We start from the raw sequence: 12,340 nt of genomic DNA, 5'->3' as shown, positions 1-12,340 counted from the left end.
TTTTAAACTGCATTCAGCTCCTTTTCCAGTTAAGTTGCATGTTAGTTGGTTCAATTTCTCTTGTTATTCTTTAGAAAAATAGTAAAAAATGCCTTCTCCAGAATTTTCCATTTCCCAAGCCTAGGAAAGTTTCTTGCTATGGGAAAAGATCTGTTTCACTTGACCTCTACTGTTGAAATGCTCACTACTGAAGAACAAGATAAAACAAAACAGCTTCCTAATTTCTGTTTCCCACTACGTTGTTCATTCTTGGGAAAGAGAAGGTGGAGTTGTAAAGTTGCCTGTTGCAGTCAGCCAGGTGTGTGTTCTTTTAAGTCATATTTGCCCTTCAGACCTCAAAAACTAAATAAAACCCCTCTTTCTTACCTTATATCCATAATTAAAGTGGTTGGAATTTTTAACAGAGAAACAACAACCAAGCAAAACAGTAAAAATTGATTTAAGTAACAGTTTTACATTTGATAAAGACAAATATGCTGTCAATAATTTAGCAAGGTGTTCTTAAAATGAAATACGATTTTCTGTTATGTGTGAACATTTTTTTCTTTTGTTGCTGTGTTTTTCCTTTTTCTTTCCCTTGCCTCCCTTCATCCCTCCTGTTCTTCAGCGATCCCGCTGCAAATATTAACTGCATTTTTCTGTTAAATGGAGTTTGTGAACTTGACCAAGTGTGTCCAGGAACCTGTGTAATTTTTATAATTCTGTGTGTTAAATATCGGTTTCTTTGGGTATTTTTGTAGGGAAAAAAACAAAAACAACTGTCGGTAAACAGATTAAACCATTTTCACAGTTTTGAAATATCAAAAATGAAAGCATTCAAATATTTAATCATTCTTATAACTCAAGACTTCAAGTTTAATTATGTTTTGGTTGCAAAACACTATATTAATTGCTTATAACATTTATGTAATTTTTGTATTTTAGAAATATATTTTTCTTCTATATCTATGCAATCTAAGATTTGTGTTTGAGTGCAGTATAATTAAGAATGAAATCCTATTCTTATGCAGAAGTACAAATAGTCAATATTATTAGAGTTTCTTCCTAGGGAGAAAAAAAAAAGAAATTGAGAGTTTCTTCTTTTTCTCTCTTTTGAAAAGAAATCGCAGATTTTTATTTATTTATTTATTGGTCTGCTTTGCCGTTTCGGATGATAAGCAGCTTTTTAGCCGTTGCTGAAAAAGTCGACCGATAAAGCTTTCTGTGATAGAAACTATGCTCTGACTTGGGCCGACTAGCAGAAGAATCACCCACAGAAGCGCTCTGCCTCCGTACCGTTTCCCCTGGTGCTCTGGGGTCTCAGCAGCAGCTGGGGAAGTGTGTTTGGGATAAGTGGGAGTGCAATGACCAGTGCTTGTTGCTGCCAGGGGGACATCGCTGACCTTGGGTTAATCAGAGGTCACAAAATTTGGGATGTGTTATCTTCCGATTCATTCTTTAAAGGAGTGTGGCAAAAAAAAAAAAAAGAAGTTTGGTAATGATTTGTCACGTGCATTAATTGCTGCTAATTGTATTTTCAACCCTGTAGCTCCTGTTTCAAAGTTAATTTGGAAAGAAGGGAAAGCCTGCGCTAATTATTTTGCATGGCAGTGGACAATGTTAAGGAATTTCAATTGCTGCTCATCAAATTCCTCTCGATTTGTTTTCGTGTTAGATGCTTGCTGCCAGAATGCCAACAAGTCAGAGAGAAAAAAATCCGGAAAGGCAATGATACCAGTACGGACCAAGATTAAACAACAAATAAACACACACGGAGTATTTTCATAAGGGTTTTAGAAAGCGAATGCATGCTTAATTACTGTTCAGTGGTTTTGCACAAACATAAATGAGTTCTGTGATTATTTTGGGGAAGCCTGCAAGACAGGGCAGCTGGATTTCGTGGGGCATGGTCTCGTATTGTCCCTTCTTACTCAGAAGACTCTACAGAGACGCAAGTCTCAGCAAAATGGAAATCGCAAGGGCTGTTTTCTGGTGTCTCCCCAAAGCTGAGAAAAGAGATATCAATAAAACCCAATTCTCACTTTGCTTTTAAGCAAATCTAAGATCCTTTTTGCTTAGGGCTGTAGTCTTTTTTATTATTATTATTATATTATTTTTTTCCTTCAGATCTGAGAGCTTTAAAATGTTACGCATCCGGAGCACCTGTGTTCCAAATATAATGGACTTAAAAATGTAATTGAGGGATTTCCACTTTTGTAGGCAAATCAGCAGGGTTGATATTGATCCACCTTTTTAGGGAGCCACAGTGCACCAGAAGGTGATACTGTAGAGGGCCCCGTAAACCCTCGGAGCCTTCTGTCTAATTTGGCAGAAAAACACAGAATGTCGGACAACAAAAGAGCGATCCGATTCCATAAGAAATCTTCATCCCTCCCACCCCCTTTTCACAAGACTAAAAAAAAAAAAAAAAAAAGAAAGAAAAGACTTAATTTTTTCAGCTGCACACAATGATTTGGTGCTCACTCTTGCATTGAAACAGTTGCTGTCAGAACAGGCAGGAAACAGTTTTCTTTTAATTGCTGAAATCATTCGGAAGTGCTTCATGCACGGCTTCTATACAGCAGATGCTGTGCATTAATTGGCCTGTGTAGGGCTGACCCAGGGTTCCTTGCAGCGGGCCCAATTTTAGGCAGAGGGTTTAAATAGCTTATTTCTTATTTTGTATAACCTGGCGTACATTAGGAGTGCACCCGCACGTGGGGTATTTCATGGTCTGCAGTTTCTAATGTCATGTGGGTTTCAAAACCCGTGTTTCTCTGGTAATGTACTAGCAGCAGGTAAGCTCTAAATACCATCCATCAGGAGCTAATTTTTTATCCAGATACTCCAATGACTGATGAACCTGTCTTTTGTATGAATGTTCAGCACAGGAGAAAGCCATATGCCCCTGGCACTGGTTCCTATGCATTCTTTACAGTTCGTGGAGAGGAGATTAACGAAAAACCAAACCCTTACATTTACACGTCTTTCATTTATTTAGCAGTTAGCACTTTCTAAAATAGCTCTATTTTTTCAACAGCGAAAGGAGATTTAGGTCTCTTAAAGCAATCTGACTCCCACTACTCCCTTTCTTTATCAGGAATATTACCGCACACCCTTAATAGGGAACCTTGTTTTGCTACTCCCCGTCTGTTCAAAACAGACCTTAGCCCATTAGAAGGTCCTCCCTTGTGTGGGAAGACCACAGCTGTTACTGTAAATCTCATCCAGTAACTGTATCACCCCCATTTTGTGGCTCTGAAGGATGAAATTGAGAAATGGAATACTGTGCAGTCATCCTTTACATCTCCAATTTTAGGCCTTTGCACATCATTTTCATGCTTTTATTCCAAATCAAACAACATTAGTGAGCAACACCACCCTGTGCTAAATGTCTGGTGTCTAAGGCAGCGCCTACGATCTTTGTTTTTGGAGGCTTTAGGATTTGGGGGGAAGTTGGGCTTTTGTTAACGGCGGATTTTTTGTTCTATTTTTTAATTCCCTCTTCTCCCTCCTTCCCTCCCCCCACCAGATCTTTCCAAATCGTCAGGATTTGTCCCAAACCAGAAACCCAGATGGTAGCGAGGTGCCTAAGATGGAGGACACTCGGTTGTGCCTCCACAGAGGAAGCAAGGGCTGGGCGCAGTTAACAAACGCAACTTTAAAAAGGTTTCTGTTTCTTTAAATCCCCGTGAATAAAGTGGATCTAACTTCTTATGAAGGATATTGGGGGCTTTAATCAGAAATAAGAAGTGGTTTAAATCATTAGCACAACAAAGCAAACTATAAGCTTGAAGATAAAAGTCTCAGGGGAAGGAGTCCTCTGAAAATAAATGGGACTTGATAGATTTCCATATCATTTATAACTTCCCTTAATTACACTTGGAAGACTTGCCAGTAAAACTGGAAAATTGGCAGCCTATTTCCATTATAGTAATTTTGCCGACCATGGCAAGCAGCTGGCTTTACTGGATTTTATTTCCCATCACTCACAATTAATCATCAGCTGGAGATGTCTGAAACTCCTCAAAACGTCGCAACACTGTGTGACACTCAGGCCTCCTTAAAATGCTAAAATCTGCTGAGTAAATGGGCCGAGCTCCCCTTCCAGCGAACTCGTTTTGGTGCGAGGCAGGCTGCCGGTTAATGAGTGCCACTTTGATAATCGGATGCGAATGTGAACCCTGACCCCGTGTCAAAGGAGAGGACGCGGCAAGCTGGATAAAAGATAGGGGACTCAGACCCACAAACTTTACACCAATTAGACGGGGAGCGGGGAAGTGCATCAGCGCCGATTGGGTTTATCAGAAAGACTTGCGGGCCTCGTGACCATTTTGTGCGCCTAGCACCGAAGACGTCCTGTCACAATCATTAAGTCTTCATCAGGCGACGCACACAAGGCTGAGAAACGTGGACTGTGTTCACAGACATCCCTCGTCAGCACTGCCCTCAGATGCGCGCTGCCTTTTTTTGCCTCTCTGCATTTTAGAGAGGCCTGACTGTAAGCACGGTCACTCTCTAAGTTCCTCCTGCCTCTCTAAGTTCCTCCTGGACTCTTTAAGTCCCTGGGTTATTCAGACAGTGCTCTTGACTGTTGCCAAATTCACGTCTGAATTGTCAGCAACATCAAGATGTTAGGTCCCCTCCTCTTCAATGATTTTATTTTTCTTTTTTCTTTCTTTTTTTTTTTTTTTCCTTTTCACTCTGTGGAGAACAAAACCCCAGCAGATACTTTGAACAGAGCTGTGCAGAAGTAAACTATTAGAATACAGAGTGCAGGTCTAACAGCTAATCGCTCCTTTATTTTGATATTGCAAGCAATGTGAAGGTAGATTTGTCTGTGGCATAACTGAGAGAAATGTAGAGGAGTTTTGCTTCTTTTAAGAAAAAGAGCCCATCTATTTTACCTGGCTCCAATCAATCACATTTTTTGTTTGCTTTCTATTTGCCAGTTTTGACAGATTTGGGTCATCATTGAGACCTCTATAAATTGAAGTATAAAGATGGTGGTTTACACTGGTTTACCATCCACTGAAAGAAAGAAGTCATACGAAGACAATACAGCATAAAAAATAGTCCAGATAAATCCTTGGATAAGTTGGAAAACAAGAAATTGTACACATCACTGTGGTTTTCATTTGCAGGCTAAATAACAGGCAAAAGGATATGTGCAATTATGTCATGAAAGAAATTGGACAACGCCCAAAAGGCTGAAAAAGAGAAGAGACAGATACAAGTGCCTAATTTTAGGATTTGTTGCTTTGCAACACAATGAGTGGGGCTGTAAAGGTTTAACATAAGAACAGTAATTAAACTTCTGTGCTTAAGTGACACTTTCACCAAGGTAATTTTGAACAAATTGCACATCATCAGAAGTACTGACACAGCATTTTAACACGTGGTACGTACTGAAAGTGCCTCCTTCCTTCCAAATTAGTAAGACTGCGGGATGTTAACTTGTTACTTGGCCTATATATTTTGTTGGTTGTGTGGATTATTTCCTACCCAGACACCAACTCCTTTGCCATCAACCCAGCAGGCATATATAAAACACAAAAAATTATTTTTGAGAAAGGTGGAAAACTATGGAATTCAAATTTTGGACATCTCCATAATGCCTATGGGCATTTTACTGCTGTACTTAAGATCTACAGAGACTACTCTGTACTTTTTGAGTAAATATATTTTCGTGACTTTGTTTAGACAATTGTTAAGGGATTTGTGCATCTTTTTTTTTTTTTTTTAAACAGAAGTGGATATTCATAGCTTCCTCTTAACCTTAGAAATATCTGGAAAGTTCAGAGCAGATGGAAGAAAAGCTGAGCAGTGAGACAGGGAGAGGAAGAGAAAAAGCAGGAAGGAAAGAAGGAGCTGCTGGAGAAAGGCCCCAGACAGGGCAGCAGGTGCGGAAGGAGAGAGACAAAAGGCGGGGAAATAACTGGGGACAAAGTGCAAGTCTTTGACACTATTCACCGAATTTGACACTGCTAATGACTTAAATGCTCACCTGAAGCTCAGGATGGCATTTCTGTGGTTGAAGTGTCGGGTGTTGGTTATTCTTCTGTATCCGGTCATCGCGCAGTGTTCCCAGAGCAAACACGTTCCTTATTGACTCCAAAAAGCCTATTATGGCGTTGTTGGAGAAATAGCTGCAACCATTTTTTAATGTAATGTCTGTCGTTCTGCCTTGTTCAGAACCCACAGGCAGCCATCAACACTTTCTTGAAATTAGACCATTAAAAAAAAAAATTCAGACCAATTAAGTCTTTGCTTAAAATGTATGGTTAACATTAGCCAAGAGTAGGGCTGGAACAAGCTTTGGAAATAAAATTTTATTTAAATTTTTGGAATGTACTTTGTGCAGCGTGTATTTGATCTCTGACTTAACACCTATTTGTTAGTTAGTATATTCCCCTGAAGTGGAACAGACTTGTTCTTAAATATATATTACGCGTTTTACATATATTTATATACATATTTATCTATAAGAACATATATATATATATATATACATACAAATACGTTCTGTGGTGAAAACTATCATTTTGTCTCTGTGATCCCTCCCCTGTGGATGTGGTTTGGCATTTCTTCTCAGGCACGCTTCCTTCGGTCAGTTGGTACAGCGCGTATGGCTATGCAAAGACCAGATCTCCGCAGGTCTCGAGTTACCCTCTTCAGTGAAACGTTGACATTAGAGTGAAAGTTTCCCATTTTTGCCTATATAATGACAGAAAGGCAGATTTCCATGTCCACAGAAGAGCCCCACGGACAGACTTGCTGTGGGCACTCAGAGAAGCCACCTCAGAGAAGCGCATCCATACCAGTCCTAAATACTGGAGCATGCCAAGTGACACATTTTTGTGACACGTCTGGGTGATCACTGGGTTACACGAGGGATAAATGTTGAATTGTTTGCTTTTCCCTCACCTGTAGGCAGGCCCCTGGGCCATGGTGAAGCCCTGAGGGGCTGGTTTCCAGCGCTGTGGGGTGAAAGGCCTTGGAGGGAGCACCCGTGTGGGAGCCACAGGGAGCGCGCAGCACAGGGGCTGGTTACCCTCGCCTTGAGCCTCTGCCCTTAGCAGAGGGCGTAAAGAGGAAACCTAACTGTTTCCCTTTAAGATCTATCACTTGTTGTGAGGAAATTTATCATTTTGCCTCCCTGCTCCCTCCCCTGTGGATGAGGTTGGGTGTTTCCTCACAGGCCCGCTCCCTTCGCTTGGTCCGAAGCCGTCAGCCGCCACCCGGGCGCCGAGGAGTGCAAAGGTGCTGCTCAGCATCAGCCTGCTGGGTGCTGTCGGAGCTCCCCGCCCGTGCTCCCCAGGACCGGTGCCAAGAAACTTTGGCTTCCGAATCAGGATTAGCATCTGTGGGATCTGCGCCAGGGAAGCAAAGCAAAGGCTCCGCAGCCAAAGCTGCACAAATTAAATCTCGGTCTGGATTTAATTGATGTCGAGCTGTGGTGGATGTGAAATGTGAACTGTAAAAGTTGGAGCTGAGTAGATGGGGTGGGAGAGGCGCCTTCCAGGTTCGTTTAGGGTGACGTTTTTCAGTGGGTGATTCCTTTTTCCCTGTTTTGTTTCCAGTTTGTCAAAAGCAACTGTGGTTCGTGTTGCGACTGTACGTAGCTGGCTGACTTGACTTGTGCCATGAAAGTCTTTTTAGCATTTAATGAAATAATCCCTTTATTTTCCAGAAGAATCATACACACTTAGAGCATTTTAAATCCTCTCTCCTCATTTTGTACTGCTTTAATTTTACCAGGTTTCAGAAGGTCAAGAGATTTGTGTAATTGAAGCAATGAAAATGCAGAACAGTATGATTGCTGCTAAAACAGGCAAGGTAAGCTACCTTGGGTCACTTAAAACCATATGCAACTTGTCAAATAGGATAGAATTTACAAAGGAAAAAAGGAGGATTCTGGTTGTTAAGGAATTAAGTCTGATTGTTGTAAGTCTTTCGAAGTGAGGTGTCTTTAATTTTTAACATTTACATCTGCTGTGAATGCTGTTAAGTAGTTCTGAGCTGTAGATAGCACAGCAGGAAATAGTTTTACTGGCTTCAGAAATTCATATAACTCTTTTTCTCCTAAATGATTTGTTTTCTGTGATGTTACAATGCCAAGTTGAATTGAAAGACGTTGCAAACCCTTTTTTTTTCCAAATTCCCTACTTCCAAAGATCAACTGAAGAAGAGAGATCTCTCTGCCAGTTAATTCATTAATGGCAAACAATTTGACACTACAAAACTGCTCAGAACAAGGCATAGAAAGGATTTTTGCAGGAAGAAGAGAGAGGTGATTTTTTGATTATTGACTGTGCTCAGGCTTCATATTTAACATGAAGCCTGGATCTGCAAATGCATTCAGACTGTGCATTTTGGAATCTTACTTCTTTTGGGGGCGGGGGATCAGCATAGCAGCCCCTGAGCTGGGACTGTCCTGCGGTGCAGGATGTACCAAAACCAGCCCTCTGAGCGGGGAACTGGTTAAGCTTATATGACAAGGAGAAACCCCATCTGTTTTGGGGACTGTCAGCCCCCAGGTCAGAGCCTCAAGCATTCCTGTGTCAGATTATAACGCACAGCCTGAAGCCATCACCTAGACACAGGCCCCCAGTTCATCCTTTTCAAAGGGAGAGCAGAGTCACTTTCGAGGAGATCTGGGTTTTTTGTTCTCCTAATCTCATATTTCCTAGCAGGTCCTAGCCCAGCTCTGTCTGGGACAGAACTCTGTGCTAAAGAAAATGATAATAATAAAAATATATTGCAAGATTCATTAGCCCAGAGGGAGGCAGCAAGGAGCCTGACTCTTCACGGTAGAGACTGGGTTAGGCATTGGCAAGATTTGCTGAGATCTGAAGATGGGTGTCTATGCCAAGGACTGTTTGTGTGTTTACAAGAAAGGATTATTTGGCACAGCACTGAAATTGTCACCAAGGCTTGGACCCAGGTCTTGCCTCTTCCAGTACATCTAATGCAAAATTGGGTCTTGAGGGAAAAAAATGCAGGGAGAGTGAGAATGTACCTTGTCCTGTTGCTCTGACATTGGCGTTTTATTATTTTCTTTCATGCATTAATTCCTATATAATTTATTTTCTCACATGATTAATATTTTTATAGCATTTATTTTTCGTCTTTGCTTCTTTTGTTTAACCCCTTATTGCTGCTCTTCGCATCCACTGTTTTTAACCAGTGAGTATTTGTAATTAAAATGCCATTGCCACCCCCCCCTCTTTTTTTTTTTTTTACTCTAACCTTTCCTTCCCCACCAAGTTGTGCTGCAACCCATGGGCCTATTCCTTAAAATCCTGCCTGCACTTCTCCAAATAATAAATACCTCCCACCATTCTGCACAGATGCCACATAAAAACACATTGGGTTTATTAATCTTTCAAAGTGGGATTTGAATGGTGCAGGGACCGTTCTGTGGGCCTGATGCATACCTTACAACATCCCCTTGATGTCTCCATTTTAATAATAAGCAGCTTTTTTGATGTTTTTAGAATTTTAAGAAATTGAGAAAGCAAAGTACTTTGGAGTTGTGTAGAAATGAACCTGATGAACAGAAGTTTTTGCATCATTCTGCAGTGCGAAGCCATGGCTGAGTGCTGAAATAACTTGACTCCACCGCAGGAATGAGCTGGTTGCTGTTGGCTGCTAGTCCACGTTTTTATGCCTTAAAACCGTGTTTTGAAACTCAATTCCTTTGTCTTCAGCTGGAAGATGTCCATTTTCATTCCCGTCTGAATTCCTTTTCTGCCTCACCCCCCCACTCTTCCTGTTTGCAATTGTGAGAAGAGTGGCTTGTTTTTATCTGCTTTGAATTTACCCCAGTTGCAGGTGGTCAGCAGTGAGTGAAAGCTGCAGAGGGAGCCGGGAGCCTCCTCCCTCGTACGGGACAGCTGTACGTGGGTCAGGCTGAGGAGCTGGCTGTGCTGGCTGCCAGCACATTGCAGAAATAACCAGGGAGCTTGAAACACCGCTGAGCTACAGAGTTTGCCGAACCTTGACTTTGTATAAAAAGAACAGAAAGAAGTAGAATAGTTTTCACACTGCTTTCATCTCCCAAAAGATGGGAGTCTCAGGGATTGGGTAGGCTGTGTAGGTATTGGTTTAGAAATAAAGCCCTTTCTTGTACATTTTATGGTGTTTTGGCCTGTCAACAGCATTCAGCTTCATTTCTTGGGCAATGCCATGGGTATGTATGTGCGACAGATCCAGAGATATGCCTACAGCTCATGTGGCATAGACTGTCAAACTCAGACGTGGACAACAGTGCAGCCACAGTAGCCTGATAGGGTGTGCCGCAGGATTCCCTTAGGAGCCTAAGTTGACGTTTGGGTGACTGAGCTAAACTAACTGCTGAAGAAAGCTTTGTCCAACAGTTTGGGCGCATCAGTGGGAGCTTTGAATTAACGTTGCAAACAAATTCTAGTACAGAGCTTCAAATATTGTCTGGAAGTTCAGTTACTTGGAAGGATTTAAACTCAGATTTGAATTGATTTATCTCGACATTCTGGGGATTAAGGGAAACCCAGCTTCATGGCTGCAATCCCAAAAATCAGTAATACTTCAGATCTGTTATCCAAGAAATACTGGCGTATTTCATTGTAACGTCCAAGCATGAATGAATGTTGAATACTCAGATTATCCTCTAAAATACTTAGAATTTCAGTAGGAAATTAACAGCAGTGCAAATAGGTGCTTTTTATTTTTTAATATATCTTTTTAATGATTCGACATTCAGAGCTTCAAGCACCCAACTCGCACAAAAACCAGCGAGTGGTAGGTTCCTAGATACCTTGCTGGAGCTGGATTTGGCCAAGCCCTGTGGCGGCCTGCCCAGAGGTGGTGGAGTCTCCGTCCTCAGAGATACACAAAGCTCAGCTGGGCTCTGAACCTTGGAGGTTGGGCTGGCAACATCTCGAGGCCCTCCCAGCATAAACGTGTCTGTGATCCCTGTGGTGGTTGTAACGTTATACAGTGGCCATTTATCCTGTGCATGTACTGTGCACGCAGATGTCATCCTGCATATACGCAATGCCAACCAGAACATTTATTTAACCGTGCCACTGAGGAAGATCTGAAATTATTTCTGTTTCTGTACTGCAGGTGAAAGCTGTGCACTGCAAAGCTGGTGATACTGTTGGAGAAGGAGATCTGCTGGTAGAACTGGAATGAAGGTTGCCTTCCCACTGTTGAATTACCTAAGCCTTTATTGTTTCCATCCATAAAGTAAAATGAAGGCAATTCAACACAGAAGATGGACAGTCCTACACAGAAGATTTTATACAGTCATATTTATTGTATCAGTGGTTAAGACAGCAAACACAGATACTAAACCTTGGCAACAGATCCCAGATTTTTACTTCCAGAAATACTTGTACATAACCTTTGTAATTCTTTGATTTTTCAGGATCATATAGAATCAATAAAATACTATTTCTGCGTTAAAACAGAAAAAGCCCTTTTTTAAAAAAGAAAACACAACAAAAGCCCAAAGCTGATTAATCTCCATGGTTATATCACTGGTTTGAGGCCCCAGACAAATGTACAGAATGGTTGATGAGCGAGAAATTAACCACTGAATGAACTGAGCAGTTTCCCTTAAACTCTGTGTAAGCACTGAACAATTACTGCCAATGGCTTAAATTCTGGTCAGATTTATTGTAATAATTTGAAGCCTTTGTACAAACTAGCTTTAATTTTCAGGTTAGATGCTTTATTTTACTAGTGCAGACTTTCCCCATGTATTTTCATTTGCAGTTGTAAAGGAATTTTCTTCTTTTATTCAGACTCCATACTCAACTGCCCTCCCCTTTATCTTCTTTCTAGTGATTACTGGATGCAAGGCCTTCCAGAAGGAGCTGGCACAGTCCTCGAATCCCCTTAGCTGCCCCAAGGTATTGCTGGAGGCGCTTGCTGGCCCTCAGGCCAAGCACGCTGCCTCCTGAACTCCTCTGGGAAAGAGAGATCCAAGTGCCTGACCTTTTGTTGTGCAGCGTCTCCTTCTAAAGACTCTGTGAGGAACAAGGGCTGTTCATAATACATGATTATATCCTACTGGAGAGCTGTGGATCTGGTATGGGAAACCAGGTAAGGCCCGGAGAAGAGGAAGATTTAAGAGACATGAACAGAAGTGAGGGGGTCTGGTGATATATATTTTTTGCATTCGAAAGCTTTGAAAAACTACTGTTATTTGTACTGTTAAAAACTGTTTTAAAAGCATCCATCATAAAAGAGATGCAGGTCCTTTCTTAGGCTGTAAAAGTACTATTACTACTTACTTTTAGGTTTTCTGTTATGATTCCTTCAAAGACGGAAGCACCATCACTTCGGTCTTGCACCCTTGTGCCCTGTACTG

The 12,340-nt window shown here is 41.4% G+C and overlaps 1 protein-coding gene across 1 annotated transcript in view; it reads left to right on the top strand.

The window, feature by feature from the left end:
• Positions 1-11,432, top strand: part of PCCA (propionyl-CoA carboxylase subunit alpha) — a 284,588-nt gene extending 273,156 nt beyond the window's left edge. The window contains 2 exon segments of the mRNA XM_040538044.1: positions 7,741-7,818; positions 11,089-11,432. Coding sequence (XP_040393978.1) covers positions 7,741-7,818; positions 11,089-11,157 — 147 coding nt within the window. The 3' untranslated portion in view covers positions 11,158-11,432.
• The last annotated feature ends 908 nt before the right edge of the window (positions 11,433-12,340 follow it).

Source organism: Cygnus olor, chromosome 1, assembly GCF_009769625.2.
Source record: "Cygnus olor isolate bCygOlo1 chromosome 1, bCygOlo1.pri.v2, whole genome shotgun sequence".
In the NCBI taxonomy this organism is placed as follows: Eukaryota; Metazoa; Chordata; class Aves; order Anseriformes; family Anatidae; genus Cygnus; species Cygnus olor.
This window is presented reverse-complemented; position numbering and strand designations above follow the sequence as displayed.